This window comes from Salarias fasciatus, chromosome 1, assembly GCF_902148845.1.
Source record: "Salarias fasciatus chromosome 1, fSalaFa1.1, whole genome shotgun sequence".
Lineage (NCBI taxonomy): Eukaryota > Metazoa > Chordata > Actinopteri > Blenniiformes > Blenniidae > Salarias > Salarias fasciatus.
Window position 1 is genome coordinate 4684368 of NC_043745.1, and position 25914 is coordinate 4710281.

General features: G+C 43.2%; 1 protein-coding gene across 1 annotated transcript in view; it reads right to left on the bottom strand.

Moving 5' to 3' along the window:
- Window positions 1–25914, bottom strand: part of LOC115389974 (neural-cadherin-like) — a 292942-nt gene that overhangs the window by 161413 nt on the left and 105615 nt on the right. The window contains exons 14-23 of the mRNA XM_030093594.1: window positions 24198–24325; window positions 23876–24062; window positions 19144–19287; window positions 9755–9875; window positions 8532–8694; window positions 6207–6875; window positions 5685–5876; window positions 3947–4390; window positions 3509–3839; window positions 2228–2321 (exon numbers count right to left, since the gene is read on the bottom strand). Of these exons, the coding sequence (XP_029949454.1) occupies window positions 2228–2321; window positions 3509–3839; window positions 3947–4390; window positions 5685–5876; window positions 6207–6875; window positions 8532–8694; window positions 9755–9875; window positions 19144–19287; window positions 23876–24062; window positions 24198–24325 (2473 nt within the window). The remainder of the gene's footprint in view (window positions 1–2227; window positions 2322–3508; window positions 3840–3946; window positions 4391–5684; window positions 5877–6206; window positions 6876–8531; window positions 8695–9754; window positions 9876–19143; window positions 19288–23875; window positions 24063–24197; window positions 24326–25914) is intronic.

Here is a 25914-nt window from a genome sequence, read left to right on the forward strand (position 1 = left end):
TTGAAGCGAAGCCTCCAGAGAAACCGCTCACGCACATTCATTCTCATCATGAAGGCCTTGAGGAGCTGCAGGTCATCGTGTTACTTTGACCTCCAGCAACACGCCGACTCTTTTTTTTTTTTAAATAGGATTTAACCTTTTGAAGAGATGCATGTTTTTCACTGTAATCATTGTCACGTAAAAAGTATTTGGCATGATGTAAATAACATTGAATGGAACTGAAATTAACGTCTGCACAGTTAAAAATCACATCACACTGCATTCAATGTAGTAAAGCGAAAGCACACAGAGCCAAGGAGAGCCGGCGCCTCGCTGAAACAATGTCTTCTGAACTCAGCTCAGGTTTGACACGTGGAGAGACGAGCGCTGTCATGAAATGTTAATGCTGTATATTACACCCAGTCTTTCATGGAGAATGAACCTTGACTTTGAGAGAAAAAAGGAGAGGAGTTTGTCATTTTGAGCCCGGCGCAGCTCGAGAAGATGAAGACTGAGGTGTCGCCGGGTGCTGCGGTGACAATGTAAGCACTTTTTTTGGGACTTGTGAGAAATGCATCATCTTGTTGTAACTTTGGGCAAAGACTCAAGGGGAGCATTTTTTTTTTTTTAAAGCACAGAAGAGTCTCTTTATTCGATAGCAGGAAAACACAATCCCGGAGGGAGAAAAAGGAAGAAGAGAATATGAAATTAATTAGTTTAGGAAGGAAAAAAAGAGTAGCTTGGTGTAAAGATGGACAATTCACTCAGGGGTTTTTGTAGCTTTCCATTACCTTAATGTTCACGTCTATGACAACAAGAAACAACAAGGAAAATGTATCATGTCTCAGGGCTTGAAAGCAGCGTGTAATATAATCATCTCTATCAGGTTTATCAACATATTGTGACTTCCACCCAGCACAGGTCCATAATTTATCATGATCAGCACAGACTCCAGGCTCTTCCAGATCTGTGTGATTGCTGTGCGGAACCCCGAGCGTTAGCCTCCGTAAGCAAAAACAAGAGCGTCTCATCAACATGCGCCTTCTCCGATGCTTAAATCTGTCTGAGGATTAAAGGGGATCAATCTTTGGTTCTCATTTCCTGTCACACTGAAGACGCTGCACGGTCTCAGAATAAATGTGGCCCGAGTCTCGGGTAGCGTGATCGTATGTTTGAGCAACGCTTCTGGGAAGGTTCTTACAGTAATGAGGCCGACGTCAAATTACATAGCGCATGCTGGAAGCCGGCCCTGCCTCCAGGCCCTTAAAGAGACCTGTCAGTCTTGCATTTTTCACTTCAAATCAGGTGACCTTATTTGCACACAAAAAAACCTGTTTTTTAATGCACAGAAAAAAGAGCACAGGAAGTCATTTTTAAAGAAAAACTACCTTTGTTTTTACTGTGATTACCAGTTCAGATGTACAGTATGGAGAGCAGGGTTGTCAAACATAAGGCTCCTGGGTCAAATGTGGCCCAAAAGAGGCTCAAATCACACTTTCTAAACCATGAAGAAAATTTAAAAAATTCCAAAGAACACAATTTTTCTTTGTTTTGTTTTGTTTGTGTTTTTGTTTAGAATTCTCAAAAGAGTAGCAGACAGAACAACCCTCAGACCTGGGCCTTAATTCAACATTGACTGTCTGTAGGTTTCCTAATCTGTGTGTCATGTCGGGTGATCGGAAAATATAAACAAGAGCGAATGATTGAGTCAGAAATGATCATCTTACATGACGCCAAATGATCAGGTACATCAGCCATATGTTTTAAGTAGGGCTGTCAGTGTTCATCACAATTATATTAAAGCTGTCAAAAGATTTACTTTTTTAATCATGATTAATAACAGCACATAGGATTGAAATAAATAGGAAAGAAAACTCAGACTGTTCAGAATCTCTTGTCTAATGTGCGCGGGTTTTAGTTTTTCATTTTTTTTCCTGTCATTGGGAGGTAGTTTTTTCCATCCCTGTGCAGTTCAGGTGAATTATTAGGATTAGATTCTTCATTTGAGGACTGTTGCAAACATCATCAGAGTATCACCTGATATATTAAATCTTTCAAAGTAAACACTACGTTACTTCATTCCTTTTAACATTTGGGCGTTGTTTTTTTCTGGTTTCATCACCACACTGTTGAGGCATTTTGTTTTAGACGCTATTTGATAACTGTGTTAGATGTCGATGTTGTATTAGGCTGGTCAGCATGACAGTTTTAAGACAGGATAACGATTGGTTCAAACAGTCTTCCTTACCTCGGCACGTGGCCTTCAAAGACATACGTCTTATTGTCCCAGTCATCGGGGTCGGGAGAGTAGACCTTCCCGAGCACTGTGGTCGGCATGCGGCCTGAAAAGAGGAAAGAAATGCTTCAGTTTAACAGCTGACCATCTGAAATGAGCTGGATGAGGACTGTCCACAGAGTGCCTGGGTACTGAATATGTTGCTCAAGTCAAAACATGGACACGCAAGGTGAAGGAGTCCTGAAAACTGGGGTATGGAGCAGATAAAGAGGTGAACGGCTGCATAGGAATCCCTGGGTGTGCACACCTCAGGGTTCACTCCCAAGAAGTGACATTGCTGGTGGTTGGGAAAGGTACATGGAAATGCATGAAAGATACGTTTGTGGAATGCACAATGATTGTAATCAAATAAGGCTTACTGTTGTCATTGCCTCTTCTCCATTTCTTCACACCAAACCATGTGGGAATTACTCACAAAATACCCTTCACCATCTAAAGGCCGTCCTTGACATGCGAGATTTTAGCCTATTGTTTGTCTTTGGCAGAAACTTTTGAAGAAAAGTTGGACTAAAACAAACTGTTCACAGTCCTGGTGGCAAAAGCGCCGTCGCTCATTCATTTACATTCAGATATGCACAAGAAAAATAAAACATTTTCCTTATAAGCAGCAGAAAGAGTTTCATTGTTTGATCAGTTGAGATGCAAATGTTCCCATCAGCCGACTGTTCAAGTATTCAAGAAAATCTTGAGAGGGACTGTGACTCCGAGCCTGAGCGGGGATAATGGAGTGTGTGGTTTGTTTGTGCGCTGCAGCCCACATGCAATCGACAGAGGAAGAATAAATGGCATAACTGTGATTAACTGCATGTCAAACGGAGCAACGGTTCGCCTGTGTGGCCCTCAGAATAGCACCATGGGAGTCGTTCTGACTAAACACCGATCACACTGGCAATGACAATGCGGTGGCAGCGGGCGGATTGAGGCAGAGGTGAAAAACATCGTAAAAACGGTGTGTGTGTGTGTGTGTGTGTGTGTGTGTGTGTGAGTGTGCGTTAATTGCTGCACACTGATTAGGAATTAATTGACTGGCACTATGAGCTTCACCTACATATACAGACAGAAATGAAGGGCAGAGTTGAAGGTAGACATGCTGCACTTTACTTTGTTCAGGATGTTTCTGTCTTTGAGGAGAAGAGACTGGCTGAGAGCGAACCACTGGAGAGAGGTGACCACCCACTCGATTTTTACCACAGAAGAAGAATAACTCCCGCACTAAACCACTGAACCCCTCACCTCTGTGACTGTTGATGAAAATCTTCTTCTCGCCCGCCACGTGCGCGTGGTCGTTTTGGTCGCCGATGGTCACGGTCAGGGTGCTGGTCACGGTTTTGGCGGGACGCCCGCTGTCGCTCATGACGATGGGTATGAGGAACTCCTTCTGGCGCTCGCGGTCGAAGGTCCTCAGGGCCGTGAGCGTGGCCGTGCCGTTGAGGTTGTCTTGGAGGTAGAAGTCGTTGCTGTGGCGGTACTCGGACGGCACGGTGAAGTGAAAGGGCGGGCCGTTCTCCGCAGAGTCCAGATCGACGGCTCGGAGGAGGGTGGAGGTTTGGTTCATTCTCACCACCTGGACAAGGGAGGAAGGACGCGTACGATACTGAGTAACGATACGAGTACCTGTCAAACGCCAATGAAATTAGTTTTCAGCTGGTTTTGAAATGAAATCACACCCACCTGTGGTCCCGCCACATTCTCAAACACGACCGGTGCGTACACGGCTTCGAACTCCGGCCCGTTATCGTTCACATCCAGCAGTGGAAGCTGAACCGTGGCGCTGCCGGACAGGGGCGGAACGCCGTGATCCGTGGCGACGATGACCAGGTGATGCTGCGCCGTCTTCTCCCGATCCAGAGGCCGGGCCACCGAGAGCACTCCCGACTGGTCCACGGTGAACAGGCCCTCAGAGTCAGAGTCCTCGGACAGGCTGTAGGTGATGTCTCGGTTCTGGCCCGAGTCCGAGTCGCTGGCTACCAAACGGGCCACGCTGGTTCCCACGCTGATGTCCTCGGGGAGCGGGGCGAGCGACAGGAAGTGTGGGATGAAGACTGGAGCGTGATCGTTATAGTCCTCAACCTCCACCACACAGTGCAGCAGGCTGGAGAAGTCCAGGTCCTCCACCTGTGGACAGAATCACATGTTAAGGGAAGATATGAAGAACAAACCTGTCAGAATAGAACTTTGCGCCACAAAACTAATGAGGAAAATATGTGAATCGGCGAAAGACCAGAAATAATTATTACATTTTTTAGATATAAATGGATGAAATTATTGTCAGCCCCTTTGCCCATGATTGGTTATGGACTTTTTAGGGACAGAAACAGTTTTTAAACATCTCAATGATCTCAGTGATCAACCATAGACCAGGGGCGTTCAACCTGCAACCAGCAAGGCTCTTTGTCCTTTCTGCAATGGCTCAATGAAGCTTTCAGAAAACTTAAATTGTTACTGAAACTTCATAAATGCAACATAAGATCAAGTTGTTGCAGATGTCTTAAAGCAGCCGTAGTTACCAAACTTTGGTATCTGTCAGCCTCACTTCAACGGTCGAAAGTGTTTTGCTGCTCCGGATAAATCTGAATTGGTGGAAAGTCATAAATAAGGCTGTTCTGGTCATAAATGCTGCAGATGACTGTGTCAGAACAGACCAGGTTAACTTGAACTGTCTTTTTCTTGGTGTATTAGTGCATCTTTATATAGTATGTTTTCACACTGCTGTGCACCTGAAACAATCTTTTTGCTTTCACTTTTCCACCGCATCCTAGAAACAGGCTGGGTACAGAAGAAGATTAGCAAAGTCTGCTTTCTTCAATATATCTTCATTATGCAAGCAAAATGAAAAAATAAATCACAGGTAATCATTTTGACCAGCACTGTTCTTTTTAAGCAGCACTAAATGAGAAAAAGAAATAATCATCCACCAGGCTGAAACCCACCCTTGCATTATAATATGCTTTATACTAGAAACATTTCACTGTCAAGAATAAAAAAAAAAGTGATATCATGGAGCTTTAAAGCTTTTGTCTGTAACTGACATGTGACAACCGAGAATCCTCCTCACATTGAGGCTCTTAGCTGCAGACAGAAAAGCTGACAGGGTGGTTTGAGGGATTTCCAAGTACTGAAGAGATAGATAATTTGGTGATCACTGCTTTAAAAAAACAAAAAAAAACCCAACATATTTCTATTTTGCCATCAGCTACTTTGTTGAATTTCCCAGCAGTACACAAGATATCTCCTAAAATCCTATTTTTAACAGCTCAACTTCAGGCACCACATCCCATCACTAGCTGCACATCAAGCGACTTCAGTTCCTCCCACTCCCACCACAGGAGAGACGAAACCGCCGGAACGGGAGCAGTGACGCCAAAGCAGACTCACACTGAGGGTTCCTGCTCCACCGGCTCCCGCCTACCTTCAGCGTCAGATTGAACCTCTGCTCGCTGTGCCGCTCGTAGTCCAGCCGCTTCTTGAGCCGCAGGGTTCCGCGCTGCTCCTGCTTGTGGCTGACCATGAAGAACTTCTGCTCCTGGTCCCCAGCCACCACGCTGAAGGTCAGCTGGGCGTTTTCTCCAGTGTCTCTGTCCTCTGCAGCCAGCTCCAGGACCTGGGATCATCAATCAGAGGATGTGAGTGGAGTCTGCATCGTTTAGGGAGTCCAAGTCTTCAGAGATGCTCGCTCAAACGCTGAATGCTGGGGCGAGGTTTGACATATTTTTTGATGTTGCAGAGATACCGCCGTTTGCTTTTGTCATGAAACCACACACACATGCACAAAGACAACAAAACGTGGGACAGCACTGGAGAATTTAGAAAAGTTCCACCTCAGAAACCCATTTTTAAAACCCTAAATTTCCCCTAACTGTGACTGTTTGCACCGGAGGCGTCCTGAGTGCGTGAATTCTTGTTTCAGTGCTGAATCAGAGCGAAGACCCACCTCTGCATTCGGCTCTGCGTTCTCAGAGATCCTCGCCTGGCAGGAGTGATCGGTGAATCTCGGCGCGTGATCGTTCACGTCTTTAATCTGAACGGTGACGGTTCCAGTTCCCGTCATCCCGCCGCCGTCCCTGGCCTCCACTAGCAAGAGGTAGGACTCCACCTGCTCCCTGTCCAGGCCCCCCATGCCCACGGTGATGGTCCCCGTGGTGGGGTTGATGGCGAACATCTCTGTGAAGGTGGGCACTCCTCCCACCTCGGCGTTGGTGCCATCTAAAATGCCGACCATCCGGTAGGAGAGCACGGCGTTCTGGCCCACGGCAGAGTCGTCCAGGTCGGTCGCCGTCATCTCCATCACCGACGTCCCCGCCGCAGAGTTCTCCGTCACGTCTCCGTGGCAGCTGGGGGCGCAGGTGAAGACGGGCGCGTTGTCGTTGATGTCCCACACGTTGATGATGACGTCCGTGAAGCCCGTCAGACCCTCGCCGCCCTCATCTGTAGCCAGGACCACGAAACGCCAAACGGCACGCTCCTCCCGGTCCAGGGTCCGCTGGGCGTAGATCTTCCCCGTGACCTCATCTATTATGAATTCGCTCTCTGCTCCCTGGCCGTGGAGGGAGTAACGCAGGGCCTCCTGGTCAGCATCCTTATCCGGATCGGACGCCGTTACCTGCCACAGGGACACACAGAGGGTAATGACTAGGGTTCTTTTTCTTTTTTTACTAATTAATTATTTAACTGTTGCCGAGATGAAGCGACTGAAAGCACTCCTTAATTATGAACTGTCAAGTAGGTAAATACAGTGGTTTCAACCCCGACCTTCACCTCGTCTGCCTCTTTTCTTCCGCCTGCTCCGTCTCACTCGTCCAGAACACATTAGCAGTAATTACGCTCTCGGCAGGCCGACGGTCTTTCAGCTCGACTCAATAATCTCAGAGTGATGCGGAGCTGGATTTTACTGAAACTATGCTCTCTCATATGAAGAGAGGTAAAGCAGCAGGCGCGCTATGAATAAGTTCTGTCTCAGATGATATAGACTCTGTTAATGACAAAGACATGTATTTTTAATGGAGAACAGTATTTCTCAATGCTGGCCCTGGGGGACCACCGCCCTGCATGTTTAATGGCAGCCTTACTCAAATTTCACTGCAATCTGACGGGATGAAATTAGGAGAATTTTCCAAGAGATGGTTTACAAGCTGTTTGAAGACAGTTGTTTTGATTTCAATAAATTTAGCCATAAAGTCAGGAATCCTTACTACCATTTAGTTCTGGGTTACGAGTCACGAGTCATTCTGTGGGATCTTATTAGAAATTGTGAGCAACAAAGACAGAAGCTCCACAACTGTTTTCTCCAGCTTACTGAAACATCTGTAATTGAAACTGTTATTAATTTCATAATAGTAGAAGATTAGAGTCCCAGTGGCAACAAGCTGCTCTGCTATGTGTTCACATTTTAAAAACCATTCCTCTTTTCCATTATGGAAAATCATCTCCAAAGAACAGACAAGCCAGTGTGGTCTGAAACAACAGCAACAGGAGGAAATAGAGAAGCCTTTTTCAAACTGCTGATGAATGTCCAGGTGCCGTCGTATTCCAAGATTCTGTCAACTTTATCTAAATCAGGCTCAGATTAGTTCCATGAGGTGCCTGAAAACTCTGTTTATGTCCATTTCCGAAGCGGAGAACTAATACATCCATTCTAAATGACAGTTGACAAATTGGCCACATTTGTTTGTTTTTAGTGGCTCCTTATTTAGCTTCTTCGTCTACTCTCCAGTCTAAATACAAGATATAGCCAAACCAAAATTCAACCTAAAACCAGGTCTAATTACAGCATAAAACCAGGTCGAACTAAAGGATAAAACCCAGTCTAAATTCAATCTAAATGCTGGTCTAAATAAAGACTAAAATCAGGTCAAAATACAATTTAAACCTGGTCTTAAATAAAAGCTAAAACCAGGTCTTAGTACAGGCTAAAACCCAGTCTAAATAAAGGCTAAGAGCAGGTCTAATATCAACCTGAAACCAGATCTAAACAGAATTTGAAATCAGGTCTAAATACAATATAAAACCAGGTCTAAAGACAGCCTAAATCCATCTCTAAAACTAGGTCAAACTACAGGTCAAAATACAGGGGGAACAAATTTTTCTCGGAAAAATGTGAGAAAAAGTGACACAGAACAACAGCAGTTCATAAAAAACTGTGTTGAAATCATTCATAATTCTTATATTGAGCAAAATTCAAGTCACCTTATGTCACGCGCCTCAATATTGGTGCTACTTTTATATATTGTGAACAAGAGGCGCCCATGTTGGAGTGTACCTGTAAGACAAACACTGGAGAGCCGTCCAGCTCCTCCGTCACACTGCCGTAGTACTCGTTCACAGTGAACACCGGAGCCTCGTCGTTCTTGTTCACCACGTTCACCGTCACGGTGGTGTAATCCTCCCACTTCCCATCTGAGGCCAGGACATGAAGCTTGTACCTGAGAGAAATTTGATCAAGAACACACAAAATAAACATGTTTTCTCAAGTTGACACTTCACTACTAGGACAGGCAATTTATTCAAAGTAGAGTTTAAAGTTGGATTTTACAGAATTTCACAAAGAACAGCAATAACTGACTAATGTGGAAAATATACATCGCTGAAGAAAAAATGAGCGACTGAAAAGAGTTTGGACGGAGCAGCTCTTGTGGGGTAACCCTGGGCTGCAGTAATCACAATGCACCAAACCCAGTGAAGAGGAAATCAAACCAGTGAACCCACAGCAAGGCCATGGGCATCCACGGAGCACTGATGCATTGTGGGAGCAAACGCTGGGTTATGTGGATTGATTCATGATAACATCTACTGTAGTGTAGTAAATACTGTTCAGTCACAACCTTGTGTTCAGGTTGTCACTCCACTGTTTCTGTGATCACCGTTCTCTTGTGATCTCCATGCTATGTTCTTTTTTTTAATTGTGTTTTTTAGGTGAATTTTGGTCTTTTGGATTGCTGGTTTTGGATTCCTGCCTCTATTAAATGAGCGTGAACCAGATAACAGCTGTGATCAGTCAATCCTCCTCTCAGCCAATCCTGACACCTCTAACTGGGATCAGGAGTGAAGGAGGAGACCTAAAACCTGAGGGAAAAGGCCCCTAAAGAACCAAGGTTTACCACCCTGGCAGCACACGGAGGAGGACCAGGGGCTTTAGAGACTGATGTAGAGGGAAGCCTTGCCTCCTGCCCTCATGAAGATGGTACTCTGACAAATGTAAGGCCACGAACGCTCCTTGTTGCAAAAATGTATCACCTGGCAACGGACTGCTGAATGTGTGCAGCTACAATGAAAAAGAAAACCGGTTCTTGAGTGTACTTGACCCCCAAAGCCCACCAGAAGCTGCCAGATCAAGGATCTGGTGATAACAACTTTATATTAGATATTACAAGCATTGTGCTCTGGGAAGAAAGTTGGCCTGGTGGGACATGGGTTTGCATATTGTAAGAAACAAAAAAAAGTTGAATGGTGCTGCATAAAATCACACAGTGTCAGTGTGCTCACCGTTTGTTCTGTTCATAGTCCAGCGGCTGGGCGATGAAGATGGTGCCGACTTCTGGTTCCACATCAAACACTCCTCCTGTGTTTCCCGATGTGATCTGGTAGCGAAGCTTTGCATTTCCACCTACAGACCAGAGAGAAATGAAGTTAAAAGACTGTTGGCACCAGTTAAATTCAGTCAATGACAACACATTGACTAATCAAGTCTTTCTGGAGCTGTGGTGAAAATATTCCAGGTTCTATCTTCAAAATGAGCACGAGGGCTGCGCTGAAGGAGTCAGGAGCTGCTCAAGCTCTGATCCACAATCAGAAACAGAGTCTTACATCTGACGGAGAGTCTCTACTAAACATGGCACTTCTGTCATTAACACGCAAGATGCTGGAAAACAGCACCAACTACGACACAACATTTTTCCCAGCATTAAAAAAAAAAATCACTAAGAACACATATACTGTAGATATTTAAAGATTAACAACCACATTGATTTAACACTGCACTCTAACCACTGGATGGAAACTATATAACCATTATCTTATGAGAGTTCACAAAATAGCTGCAAAGCCTGAAAGTCATATTAGACCAAGATTCAGAATTTTACTCACAACAATCCAAAGCATAAAGGCTATCTGCAAAAATGACAACAGAAAACCTGACCGAGAAACAGGTTTTACTAACTGATCATTCATTATGCCTCATTTGTCACAAATAAAGGCAAACCAAAAAACATAATGAAAACCTCTAAAATGCAATATGAAAACAGCTTGCAGCCACTCCTGCACTGAAAGAAAAGGAATGGAGCCATTTCTATGTAGCCTAAGTGTAGCCTAGTAAAATTATTATGCAATAAGAGTTGACTTATTAAGTACAAAAGCATTTGCATGGTGGTGGTAGCATCAGGCTGTGGGAGCTGCCTCTCATACATACACAGAAGGTTTGAAAAAAACTGAAGGATCCGAGAAAACTGGGATTACAGTCTGACTGTGTCAGTAAAGTAAAACAATGTTCGATGACAGAATATATAAAAAATGCTGGATAACATTTTTTAGGACAATGGTATATTTTTGAGAAGTTTTATGACGCTACTTTTGAAATAAAATTACATTTGACAGTGAAATGATCCCCTGGTGTCGCACTGCCGTGATGTGACTTCTCTATTCTGAGAAGTCAGCCTCAGTTTTAAAATGAGCAATCCTTGTATTTCACAGCGTAATCTTTACATTTTAAAGTGACGGCCCTTGTGACTGGAAAGTAAAGGCCCACAATGTAAAATAGACAAAAACAAGCAGCAGGTTGAAACCCAAAACAGAGAAAAATGGCTGATTGTAACAGTGAATCCTTTCAATGAAAATCTAAAACGGAATAATTATGTTTCTCTGCATTTTGTTTCATTAAAAACAAAAAAAAAAAAACAAAAAAAAAAAGAAATTGACCCTCGGAGTATTAAATTTTTGGCAAAACAAGATAAAATATGACCTGCTAACTACTGTATTGGCCCGAATATAAGACGATGTTTTGTTCCAGAAATTGCATACAAAAAAGTGGGGTCGTGTTATAATCGCGGACTTACGGTAGATGTCAATACGCATCTGCGCCGCTAGATGTAGCCAAAGTATCACTGACCAGAGAGCGCGTGGAGCGATGAAATGAGATCAAATGATCTGATGAAAAATGGCGGATCATCTGGAACAAAGGGGCTCGAACGCTGGACAACTGAGCAAACAACAGAGGGGAAGTTATGATACCAACTTTAAACTGATGGTGATCAACGCAGCAGAGCCATCAAACAAGCCGCCAGGAGATCTGGTGGAGCAGAGTGGAGAGCACAGGAAAAAAAAAAAAAATGCCTACAGATGCTAACAACTGCGGTAAACACGATGAGAAAAGCTTTCCGTGGTCCCAGGAGCGACGCTTCAGAGAGACTGATAGAAGGGTGAGTGAATACGTCACTGAAAAACGGAAAGACGGAATGTCCACCACCAGAGCCTGATTCAGCTGAAGGACCTGGAAAGTTCTTTACATCATTTATGCAGTTTTGACCCCTTGAGGGTTCTTATTTGTTGGTTATTGTTTCTTATTTTGAGAAAGAGAATATATTTTTTATTCAATACTGTAGTAATTTTTTTTCATTTTATATCTCATGAAATGTTATCTCAGTTGTGAGTTTTTGAGTTTATAATAATTGTATAATAAAAAGTTGTTTTATGAGTGACCTTATTGTCTTCAGCATTTTTTTTTTTTTCACAAAATGATCTTTGAAAAATAGGGGTCGTGTTATAATCGGAGTCGTCTTATATTTGGGCCAATACGGTATTTGCTCCTTGTAGTGTCATCTGTCAGAAATAACCCTTTGCTGCAGCACCATTGGTTGCATTGAGTTAATTCTTTAGTGATCAGAGAGCAGGCTGTTATAAAAGACATTCAGTGCAAGGTCGTGTGAACTGAAGTGGATAAACACAGCACTCATCGCGAGTTCTTCACTGTTTCCCCCCCTCCACACTTTTCATATCGTTCCCTTCCACGACGCAGCGTTTGGCTCGCTTTTAAATTGAATGTGTTCCACCATGGAAATGTTGTTGTGCGGTTGTGTCCTGAAGAAGCCTCATTGTGCAGTGAAGAATGGCACCAATACCAGCCATTGATCTGCTGGCCTTTCATTGCAGCTACTGCAATATCTACAGAAAAAAAAAAAAAACTGTTTGCAGGAGTCTAAAGAGATAGGACTGAGTCACAGGTGTTTACACTGACAACAGAAGCAGCGAGGTTCACAGAATAATCAGTCAGGCTGCTCCCCACAACACACAAAGACACATTGTTTCAAGGTATGTGTATATATTTTGTTTTCTTCTTTTGTCTGTGTGTGTGTGTGTGTGTGAGAAAGAGAGAGAGAGAGAGAGAGAGAGAGAGAGAGAGAGAGAAAGAGAAAAAACATCAATTGTAATTATTTCATGAATTATAGCTAAATATGTGTCAGTCCTACAAGATGACAACTTGATGACAACAAATTGCTGTTTAACAGTCACAACATGTGTGTATTATTTATTTAAGGCTACTAGGGGTAGTGTAAAAAATCAATCACATAAGTATTGGGTTTTTTTTTATTATTATTTCATAATTTTTACAGAGAACTTTTTCCACCCCAAAAACTTGAATACTTCATTCTAGTTTTATGTTTATAAACTTGGTTGAAAAATACTTCCAACCACCTTTTAGATATATATAGTTTAACAGTGATATACTTAACCCACTTTTGCTTATAACTGTGCTTTTTGTATTGTATTGTTTTTGCAGTCAGCATATACTAGATTACAGTGTATTTTATGAAGACATGAGGATGAAACGGCTGAGTTTTGAGAAAACAACATTTCTTTATGTTTTTATTGTAGCTTCTTTAAAACATAGTCAAAGTTTTTGAAAAGAAAGTTCAAATTTAAAATAACTAGACTCAGATGTGATGTGCATTTTTTGGGGAAACATGTCTCCTGATATATTCTATAGACATCATGAAAGTTTTTTCCTCATGGTCTGGTTTTAAATCCAACTAACACTCCAGAGGGACACATTGTTCTGACTGCCAGTTTACCTGTTCATGTGCCCAACGGCGACTGACTGTGGCTGTGGTGCACGTGCGTGGCAGCAGCCTTTCACAAACTGTGTGTTTTCCTCCGTTTTCAGGGAGACGGATGTGAACGTGTGTTCAAAAAGTTGCATTTTCAGTGACTTTGCTGTGTAAACTGACTCTCAAAACGCAACAAAAGTTTTTCCTTGAAAACGTTGTCATGTAAAGATATAATTCTAAATGTTGAATGATGGTATAATTCATTGTTCCAAGTAGTCTACAGTGTGTTAAGGTGTTCTCCTCCTCACAGCACTTCATAATGCTTCTCTTTTCCCCACCAAACCATTTTAATAAAGTCGATTATATGCTGATCAACAAAACGTTCCCCCTCAATGCAATTACTGCTAAAGCCGAGGTCTGCATCTCGATCACCGCTGCATCTTCCAGCCCTAATGTTAATATGAAAGGGAGAGCAGAAACCTCTGAAGACGCGCTGAGATTCACAGCTTATTAGCAAGATGAAAGTCAAGGAAGGAGAGAGGAGAATGCTCTAATCCACATCGTTTTGTACCGTCCGTCTGTTTTCACTTTAAATGAGACATCAGGGGATATATGCAATTGCGTGCCTCCTTTTCATTCTCTCTCTCTCTTTTTTTTTTCCTCAAGTTGTCTGAATCTCTTAAGTATTTAGAAAACTGCAGAAACCCAAAGGGAAAAAGAAACAACACGGGGAGTAATACAGCAGTTAGAATAAACAAACAAATGGAGGGAAAATTAATGTTTTTTTCCCAGTGGTGCAGAGCTTGAAACTCTTTCATCTCCCTTGGTGCTGAACTTCACTGCAACCAGAGTGAGGAGGCATCCGAGCAGGGAGGAGGAGACATGCAAACTTACACATACAGCCATACACTGAGGGGGCTCGGAGATGTAGCAACAGCTCCAACAGCATGTCTGCAGCTCACGGATGCATGCATGGTGTCAGTTTCAGGAAAAAAGAACACAAACTGGAGAGCTAATCTCTTATAATGAATTCAAAATACAAGTCGTGGTGAGCCAGCTGAGAAAATGACACTGCTCAGTAGGGATGTAACAATTCCCGGTAAAAATGATAAACCGCGGTAAAATGTCTTACGGTTAGTACTACCGTTTAAAATTTTAATTAACGTTAAACCGTGTTTGATTGTCACAATCCGGAAAATCTCAGGAGTTGTGAGAAGTGCAGCTGCAGGCAGCTGATCGGACACCGGCGCCCTGCGCACAAGCGCACTGCACAGTAAACAACTCGTAAATATGGCGGAGAGCAGTACTGCCGGAGATTTATCCACAGACCAAGTTCGAAGTCTGGACGTACTTCGGCTTTTTTTAAATACGCGGAAGGGAGACTGGTCGAAGACAGCAGCCCAGTCTGCCGAAAATGCAACAGGAAACTATCGGCGAAGGATGGAAACACGTCCAGCATGATGGCTCATCTACGGGACCACCGCCCGCAACTATGGAGCGAGTTAAAGGTAAGTTAACTTGAAATGAACGCATGCGGCGCTTCGGGAACCGTGAAAACTGTGAGTGTTTGTCTCGTTTCTGCTCCGGCACAGTGCTAGCTGCATGGCTAAAGCTAAATGCACCATCGTTGCCGACAGAAAGTCCGACATAGAAACAACAACTGGTTAATTGTCAGAAGACAGTTACACGGTGTGTGTGTGTGTGTGTGTGTGTGATGAATAATGATAATTATTTAAAAATAACCATTATAAATTTGCTTTCCTCTTATTTACATAGAGCACGTGCAGCGGACAGAACCAGGACAAATCCTCCAGCTTCTACTTCTCCGGTCAGAGTGGCACAAATGATAACCCAGGCGTTTGAAAGGGAGGCTGCTCATCGCACCGACATCCAAACATGCCAGAGACCTCACAGCGGCCATCTCATATTTTCTTTGGAGTGGTTTTTCTAAAATAAAACATTGTTCATTGATTTAAGAGTGCCTATGAGTACTTTTTTTTTTTTTTTAACATTTTGAACATATTTCACAATACCGTGATAATATCAATAACTGTGATAAATTTGAGCACAATTATAGTGATGTCAAATTTTCATATCGTTACATGTCTACTGCTCAGTGGCGGCTAAGCTCAGGGGTGTCAAACATACAGCCCGTGTGCCACAAATGACCGTCCACACTCCAATCTGGCCCACAAGAGGACAGTTTCCTGTTGCAAGAAATCATGCCATTAACTGCAATACATTGATTTGACCACCAGGGTCACACTTAAGGCTGTATTATGCGGTGAGTCAGTTCAGGTGGTCAGGACTCATCACTTCTTTAAAAAATAATAATAATAATAATAATAATAACAATCACAGAGGAGTCTTAAAGTCATAAAACCAGCAGCTTCCATTTATGACTCCTCAGTGGCCATCAGAATGGATCCAAGAAATGCCGATTCACCAAAACATTACTGTGTCGCCCAACACTCAAGACACACTTATTCCCACCATATCTTGTTTACACCACAATGTTTTGAGTAAAAAAGCATCATTTTGGGGTTTTTGTTTGACAAAAGTTTCACCGTTACACAGCCATGTTACTAAAAACTGGAAATGATGTCATCAGCATGTCGAGTTGGAGATGTTTGTGATTGTAATGAAACCACAATAACACAGAGAACAACACACTGCAAACAAAAATATGTATATTTACATATTTTCATGATATATCAAAAACTGATAAAACACTCACGCATCTTTAACTTGTTCTTCTCTAACTTTAATGCTGTGACTCAGTGATTTTGGCTTTGTAAGCATAACATCGCCTTCCTGTCCCTCGCCCTTCACCGGCTTTCATTTGATGTGCAGCCAAAACTAAAAAACCTGCACGGCGCCGGAGCTTTTTAACATCCCAGTAGGTGATAATAACCTGACTTCAGATTCCTGCAGGCTGTGGTTTTGTAACTGACTTTTTTCTCTACATGACCGATTCTGGATCCAAAATGAGACACAAGACCTTCCAAAGTGGAATTATGGATTAGCTCGAGCTTTCAGACCAGATTTTCAAATGTTTTTAGAGATGGCACTCATTGAGTCTTCTGTAAGCTGCAGTGAGAACGGCACCTCAGAGCACTCACATGGTGAAAGTTAGCTGATTTGAAGGATGATGACAGCTCAAAAAGTTGACGGCCTTTTAAATCCAGCGCTGACAGCCAATCTCTCTCTCTTGTTCCACACAGAGGAGTGGCTGCGGATTCCCAGGGGAACCATAACGGGCCATAATGGGCTCTAGACGTGGGCCAATTGATCCAAGGCGTAAAGTGACGGTGTAATTGATAGTGTGAGTGGGGATAAGTGTGCCACTCCTGCCTGAATTCAAAGGTTATCAAAGGAAGTTTTAGACTAAAATCACTGGAATGATGAGGGGGGGAAAAAAAAGATCTAACAACAAATAAGTTCACTTCAAACTGAGCTTCCACCTTCGTTGAACGTCTTCATACTTGGACAAAGTGCAACCACAAGTCTGATTAGTTTGCAGCTAAAGGTCCGGGAACAGCAGAAACACTGAGAACATTGTAGTTTTCATGCTAATTAGACGAGGAGTCATGAATCTCTGGAGAACGCCGTCGACACGGGGACATTTTCACAAAGCTGCATTTTCAGTGACTTTGTAGGAAACACAGTAAAAAAAATTTTTGGTTTTCACTACGAACATTCTTCTAAAAGTCACCAGTTTATTTTCAATTTGCTTGGTCATTACAGGGACCAAATTTGAGCCTTTTGCGCAACAGTTCTGGCCAACGGACCTTATGTTTGGCACCCCAGATTTTGACTCTTCTTGTCTGGTTGAGGCTCATGATGGCGTGACACTTCTTCCCTTATCACTTTGTTGAAAACATACTTTGCTTCGACCTCAATGGTACAAAAGAAAACCAGAAGTCTTCAGGCTTTACATCTGGGTGATCTTTATAGAAAACCATCATCTTTTTGTTGCACTGATGAAAAGAGGACTTTCATCTTATGTTTTTCTCCGCACCAGGTGTGAAATTGGACTGCTAAGATTTGAAAAAATCTAAAGTTATTGAGCACACAAAGAGCATTTCGTCCACTGACATATGAATGAATGAAAGAAGACCATCACTCAGAGAGTGGACCGAGTTTCTCAGAGTTGGACTGGAACACAGTTTAGTTGAGAATGTTTCCAGTTTGCAACTGACATGTTGCTGCAAAACAAAACAAATGAAGAATAAAATGTCAGAAGACTTCAAGGACTCCACCAGCTGCAGTCGACTTCTTCAGGAAACCTTAGCAGTGAGAAAAGCTTCAAGAAAAAGAAAAAGGTTTTCAAGTCCAAAGTTCTGAAAGCAGAAATTTCACAGCTGAAGAGCTTTTTTCATGGTTGCCTTACATTTGAGGGCTTGTATTAAATTCACTTTTTTTTTTCTTTTTACACTGGCTTATTCAGACTCGCATATGGTGGTATTTTTCATGACTCCATGACATGTTTCATCGTGCAACCCCAGCTTTCTTCTTTCGAAGCAAATTGGAGTCGGACAAAAGCAGTGAAGATGGATTCAACCCGCTCCGAAAACACGTCTTTTATGTTTGTTTGCTTTTGATTCCAGCCATTGTTGGGAGTGTTGGGTGAGGAAGTTATCAGAGTGATTTAACAGAGTTAAAATGAAAAAAAATATGCAGTTCATCAGTCACGAAAAACGAAGGTAATAGAGGAAACTCAAGGATACAAAACAGAACAATAAAAGTTGCGGGAGAACCAGTGAAAACACACTAAAAAAAACTAATTGAGTTAGATAGCATAACATTGTTAAAATATACATTTACTAAAACTAGTTGAGTGCACTCAGTGCTTGGTTGCAGCTCCTTCAGCACTGCTGAGGTGTTATTGGCCTCCAGCTCATCTGCATTATCGGCCCTGTTGTCTCTGGTCTTCCTCTTGTCGATACCCCAGAGATTCTCAATAAGGTTCAGGTCAGCTGGTTTTCCCGGCCAATTATCCACAATGAGGCTGTGAGAATTATAGCAGGAGCTGATGGTTTCAGCAGCGCGTGCAGGTATCAAGTCGTGCTGGAGAAGGAACTCGTCATAAAGCAGAAGGAAGCATGAAAAACTCTGAAACATCCCGGTGGACAGTTACATTGACCAGCAGCAGTGGATCCAGTGGCTCAGGCAGAAACCCCATCGGACCTCTTCCTCCAGACCTTCACCAGTCCAGGCAACAGCCCTCAGGCTCTGGTTCGGGATTGGGTCCACATCAGGAATGCCACAGTTGTAGTCCAGATCTTGGATCCAGGACCTGGATTTGTCCATGTGTGTTTTCTCTTGAAGCATTAATTGTAGTTGCAGTCAACGATTCGTGAATCTTTAAAGGACTTTTCTCCAAGTAAATGTTGTCCTCCAAGTCGACTTTTCAGTGCAGAGGTCAGTAAAACGCCTGAACAGGCAGTTTCTGCTGCAGTGAACCTCTGTGTCTCCCTTCGTTGTGGGGCGTCTTGGTGAAGGTCTTCTGGGTCACTTCCCATTGAGTCTATTGAACCAGACTATGAGATCATTCAAAGACTCTGACCATCTCTGGACCGTCCTTCACACAGCGCTGCAGCTTTTCAATGATACTCCACCTCACTGAGATGCACCTGTACATGCCAACGACTGCATCCAGCAGCATAAATTACAGGGAACACTTACACCAACATATGGGACTCCTCTGTAATTAGAGGAGGAAATGTACAGGAAGGACCTTTGAGCTTGGTTTTGATTTGAAAAAACAAGTTTCCCAAACTGTGACTGGAAACCGGCACATTGCATGAACAGCATTTGCAGCGCAGCACCCACCTTCATCCCCGTCGTTGGCGCTCACTGTTAGAATCGCAAAGCCGATGTCGGCGTCCTCATCCACGTCGACCTCGTAGGACGCCTGAGCGAACACGGGCTTGTTATCGTTCACGTCGCTGATGAAAACACGGACGTAGGCCGTGTCTGAAAAGACAACAAAAACAAAAAGGAAGAATTAAAAAACATGCGGTCGTTCTTATTCTGTCAACACGAACATCTGTCTTGCTCTTCTTTTGGATGGCAACAGTTTAGTCACTTTTGCATTGGTGTGTATACACACACACACACACACACACACACACACACACACACACACACCGGAGGGGAAAACAGACGTTTTCTCATGCAATCAAACCCAAAAATAATCTCCTTTTTTCTGTTGTTTACCAGTTTTCTGTTACATCTGTCATCCATCTCCGCTATTTAAGGCTGTTTCACCATTAAACTCAGCTGCTTCTCCTTCACTTCAGCATCCAACCACAGGCTGGAGCGTCGTATAAAGCACCCTGAGGGCATCAGTGTATGGCTCGCTAGTTGAGCAACCCAACATGCTACACTAGCTTTGATATCTGTATCAAAACGAGGATAATTTGCAATGCAGCTTCGAGATGAGATAAATTATTCAAAGGCAGGGTGGAGGAGTTTGGTATACAGTTCATGGCACAGATAGTGAACTAACGCAGGCCTCGGAGCGAGAACAAAAACAAGTCGCAGATGCCGACACGTCCTCGCACGTGTTGGGAATCTTTTGGAGGAGGGAAACGACGGGGAGAGGCGGAGGGTGAAAGCGGAAAGACAGATGCAGCAGCCGTCCCCTCCTCCTCCCTCCTATTCTCTAATGATGCCCGCTCAGCCATGTTTTCACACTTCCACAGACATGCGTGCGTCATGTACCGCGCTGCATCCCGCATGTCAGCCTGTGAGTAGCACCGCTCCGCTCGGAAAAACAACGAGTCAACGAGGTTATTTTTGTGGCCACTCGGCAACACAGTGCTGTCTGGAGCCGACAAAGTGTGTGTACCAACAACACTGTGTCTTACTCTCTCAGCCTTTCTTCACCTAGAACATTGATTTGAGGCTGATATGTACAAAAGCACCTCGGAAAATGTAAATCTCAACAAGTGTTCATGTTTCTATCTTTCTAAACAAGTTGTGGAAACAACACATAGATGCACAGTAGGATTATTTCCAGCATCTACACGGAGACGGAGACGGAGCTTTTTTTTAAAAAAAGTTGTGTTTTTAGTTTCTCTGAGCAAAACGTTTGGTTTTCTCTGGTAAACTCTGCCCTGTTTCTTTTAACCTGATGTCTGATTGGCTCATTCAGAGGTTTTTTTCACATATAACATACAGCATATTCCTCTAGTTTTTGAGACTTCAGCAAGACCCGAGCCATAAGAAAATCCCTCAAATCCGCCTCACATTCAGACCAATACTGTAAGTTATAACACTGATAGCAGCAATCAGTTTCTTAGATCTGCTGCACTTTACATCCTTTTTTACTTAATAATTGTGATTTTCTTTGACATGTGCAAATCTAATTATGGCAACTTCGGAGCGGGTAATCATCAGCCCCCCGTAAACCCTTAATGATCTTACATGGGGGGTCCGGGACCGCCGGGAGAGAACCAACTCAATTAAACTTCTTCTTTTATTCCTCTGCGCTGCATGAAGATAAATCATGGATTTATGCTTCTGCATCGTGTCAGAGACAGAACTGGAAATGATTTCAGCTGTTCTCACCTTGTTAACAGGTCTAAAAAATCAGAGCACAGACACGCCTGCTCCTCCTCTCAGTCGCAGGTGAAACTCGCCGCTGCAGCCGTTTTTCAAGCAACAGCCCCATCAGAACTGACAGAGATCGTGAAAGCGAGCGCTCGCACTCTGATTTATGCCTCCGCCTGTGTTTCATTTCATGCCCCGGCTCGGTTTTCTCTAACATAATTTACAGTTTCCATCCACCTTGTGAAGCCCACATGACACCGCCGCCTCCGTCGATTCTTATCACGGCGCACCTCGGGAGTCGGGGCTAATTTTTCACCCGCACATTTGATATGCACACACTTATGAACTCCTCCTTATGGAATGCCCAGAGATTTAATATGATTCTTGATTGAAATCAGGACAGCTTGATTAGCTCCTCCTACTTTTTGCAACTCTAAATTGCCCCGTCAGCCATCATTCTACAACCTCTTTAGTGTTTGTGACGCAGGGGAAAAAAACAAACAAAAACTAAATAATACAAAATGCGTCCTCCCGGGCTCCACGCAGCCTCTGCTCTGCTTAATATTTCACTTCTGTTTACATTGCCACGAATGTCACAGCGAGCCAAACCCAGAGAGACGATCAGTTAATAATCTATGATCGCATTTATTAAAGATATATCCTGCTCTGGCTCTCTGCTTTCTCAACACCTCTCTCCAGCCACCCATCTGTCTCAACATCTGCTCGTTTCCCCACATCCTCCCATCCCAGTCAGCGGAGGGAGGAGGAGAGAGAGACAGAGAGAGAGAGAGAGAGAGACAGAGAGAGAGAGAGAGGGAGAGGCTTAGTTCCTCCCACAGACAGAGATGAGCAGATGTGAGAAGCATACCAAAAAAAGGAGAAAAAGAGGATCATCACTACCTTCAATAAAGATTTCGAGCCTCAAATGAAGTCTAAAGAGCAGCTGCCTGCACTGCGACGTCTCTCAACAACAACGATGGCACAAAAGTTGGAAATGAACCAGACATGAAATGAAAAAATGAGACGTCATACAGGTCAGACTGTACAGTGCTATACTGTTTCAGTAAGCAAGCATATTTGGAAATGCAGTATGCTCTGCAACTTTCCTTTCCTAACTGGTGCGTCTTCTAGTCTGTGCTCTCTTTCTCTCTCTCTCCCTCACCGGTAGAGCTAGTTTACAGTTAGACAACAGGATCTCTGATGTCAGGATAAAATGCTAATGAAAATTTCACACTATAACTGAGCATCTTTAATACAAATCTACTGACGCCACTCTGGGTAACAGGATAACAGATTTCTGCTAATTTTCACTTTAAATGCAAAGTTCTAATGCTGATATAAATGAAAACAGGAAAATGGAGGCCCATTTTACATGTTTGTTGTGTTTTTGGTGTCCGTTGTTTGGAGTCACTGAATACACAAGTTTTTGGAAACAGATTTTGCATTTTCACTTGTAAACATTCTGTTTCTGTTCACACTGTTAAACGCAAAGTTTTAGCCCTTGTTATCAAATTGTGCTCTCATCCATTCAAAGTGGATTCCACATTGTTATTGCATATATAAGATGGCTAAAATCTTTAAAGAAGAAATACCTTTAAGTTGTCATTCTATCACACGTGGTTGAACTAGCAATGCGTTTCATGTCAAAACTAACACTTCTCAGCAATATTCCATCCTCCATCTTATGGAAGGGTCTGAAGGCTGAATCCTCCGCCATCTGCTGCACTTTCAGATCATATCAATCCTCCAGTGGAGCTTTTTCACTTTCTCTGGAGCTCAGAACCTGTGATGTGACGGACCACACAAAAGCAGGGAAGCGCACACCAGCTCGCCTCCATGTGGGGCATTTCATGACCGATTTCCATAATCAGGCCCTAAGATCACTGCACAGGCTGATTGGACGGCTGTGAAAACACACAGCAATCAGCCTGTAGAGCCGTGGAGTCATCTGAGTCATTACTCCGGTCTGGTGGGGCAAAGCCGGCCTGGCAGAATCATGTCAGGAGAGCACGCCACGCCCGAGCGCCCAGGGCCAGCTGTGTGCTGGAGGACGCCGTGGACACCTCACATGGAAGTGGGGAGGGGTCTTAATGCTGCTGGACACACTGCGGTTTCCAACCCCGCAGAGCCTTTTAAATACTTCAATCCCCCAAGAAAACATTGGGGCAACTGTGCACCTAACTGATGATTGTGCCCTGTTTCAGTTTGGACCTTTCAGATCAGGTCTAAACTGAAGTCCAAAGTCAAATGGACCTTTTTTTTTCTGACTTTTTGTTTTGATTTGATTGTTCAATGGCTCCAAACTCAGAGGCCCGCTCCGGCCTTCATTCTGAGTGCAATCAACAGAGGAGAACTGCTTGCTTAATTTACTGTAGTTTGAAATGATTTCACAGTGGGAGGTGAAAACCCAAAAGAATACTGGGATTTATTTTAGTTAACTACTTGGTTGTTAAAGAAAATCTTTGTATTGTTAAATTCCTGTTGTGGATTTTCTCAGTGGGCGGGGCTTGAGAGGTACAACAAACCACATCCTGGTGAAGCTTTTTGTTCCAACTTTTCATCTTTTTCTTTTTCCTTATAAATAGCTTGACCGACCAAAGTATTTTTTCACTTTTGGAAAAGAGCAAAAAGAAACACGCACCAGCTTTTAACTTGTGACGACACCTGTTGTGCCTGTTAACACGTTTTCAAGTGAAAACACTAACATTCATTTCAGTCCTCAATTTAACCAATTCCAGACAGAATCTCAGAAAATCAGCTCCAGCATGCCCAATCTGTTTGCCTCAACATTTTTTTTATTTCCTTTCAGCTTCAACAATTGGCTCTCGGAAAGGATTCAGATGTCCTCTCCGAGTTGAGGGCTGCCAAAACGTTACATTGAAGCAAAGCACTGGCAGACACAGCTCCACTCATCGAGATGGGACAGCAGCAGATTTCAGAATTCAAACCCTCCGTGTAAACGCTGGACTGAGCTCCAGCTTGTGTGTGTGGGGTTGGATTTATGTACCTGAGTTGGGCTGCCCGTGCTTCCCGGGCCGTGCCGACTCCCAGCCGTCCACAGATTGAACCTCCAACAGGTAGGAGCTTTTGGTCTCACGGTCGAACACCGTCTGAGAGTAGATGAAGCCCAACTCTGGCTCGATCCGGAAGTACTGATGGTCTCCACTGCGATCCTCCAGCAGGGAGTAGGAGATCTGAGAGGCGGGGGGGTCACACAGATAAAACACAGCTCAATTACCACTACATTCACACAGCCAGGGGGGGGGATACACTTCGGATCATCCAGACCATAGGGGGGCCGAAAACAGTCTTTGCGTGTATTGTTTTACCTTCCCGTTGAGACCCAGGTCCATGTCGTTGGCTGAAACCTGAAAAACCAGAGTCCCTGATTCGGCCCCCTCGGTGATGGAAGCCTCGTAGATTGAGGACGTGAAGAACGGCACGTTGTCATTGACATCTGGAAAAGAAAGACGCCACGAACATTAAGTAGGCTGAATGTGTCGACAATGACAAAACCCAATCAGAGATTCACTGCCGTTACGGTGTCAAACTCTCATATATTTTTACTAATACTATAGTAAATATTGGGACTTCCTGTTTTTCAGAATGTTTATATTTCATTTATATTTCTTTTCTATCTTGTTGCTGTTTCAAGTTATTTTTTTTTCCTTTTTTTACGTAGAGAGTGAACAAAACCCAGAGTTAAATTCCTTGATTGTCATGAACAAACTTGACCATTAAAGCTGATTCTGATTCTCACAACACAGATTTGATGCTAATCTTATTTTGCCCCCAGTACAGTAACTGGTAACCATATTCAATAACAGTTTGAGTTATTATTAAGAACTCTGTTAATTCTGAGGAGAGAATATTTCTTTCTCTCTCATTCAATGTAAAAAGTCAAGCTGCTCATCTCATCTCCACCTCTGTGCCTCACACTAATCATTCTTAATCTCATTTCTGGGTGTAAAAGATAAACTAAAAAAGACTATTTTCCCCATACAGTGCTGACAAAATTAGAGAAATCTTTAGTCTTTAGCCTGGAAACACATTTGATCAAACTGTGGATGGTGTACCTTGTTCACATGCCTAAATGATTGTGTAAAATGTCAGTATTCAGAGCAGAAAGCAGCAACATGGTTTCTGGGCAACATCAGATGCAGAGAGAATATCTGTGTGCGCCCGGTGGCGCCGCATTGACTCGGATCCCTTCTACAATTCTGACCTTTTAACCTCACATTCTGTAGCTGCGCTCCTCTGATGTGCCAACAGAATTTTTTGCTGTTTGTAACTTCTGCAGTCTGCCTCCACAGAAAGACATTTTTGTTCCCAGAAAACATTGCAGCAGCTCTCCTCTGAGTTTCTCAGCTGCTGCAGTGCGATGTGGAGAAAACTTTGCAACTGTAAACAAACGGGACCGCTTGTTGGGTTCGCTCAACTTGTTCTAATGGTGCAGGTATACACTCAAACTCTGAATGTGATGGTTTTTTTTTTTAATTACAAACACCCATGCAGTCAAGCTTTTAAATTATAGAAAATAAAGACTTACTTTCCAATAACAGAGCGACTTTTTTTTTCAAGCATTGTTTCAAGCACTGTTGTCAAGTAAACAAATGTAAAAAATGCTACAAAAGTTTGTTTCACTTTGCATAAACAAGAGTTGAAAAAATAAACATTCTGTTTGTTCTGTGAAACATTTGAATGCTCCAAAAACACTGAACACATTCAGTTTGCATTTCACGGTTTGTTATTGAACAAGCTGTGTATTTTCTTACACTATATTTAGCTTTCCTGATATTTTTATTAGCATATTTCTTTTTATGAGTCGTAATTGAGGTTTACAAGTTTTTACACGTATTTCTACGTTTGGTAAGATCATAGTCGTCCTTCAAAAGCGACACATCAGAAAAATGAGCTGATCTGAGCTGAATATCTTGCAGGAATCTCTCTGCTGTGTATTGTTAGTGCCTCATGGCTTCACGGGGATTATTCAGTGTTTGCACCATCGGATACAGCCGTGACTCCTCATCCTGTTTTACCACACTG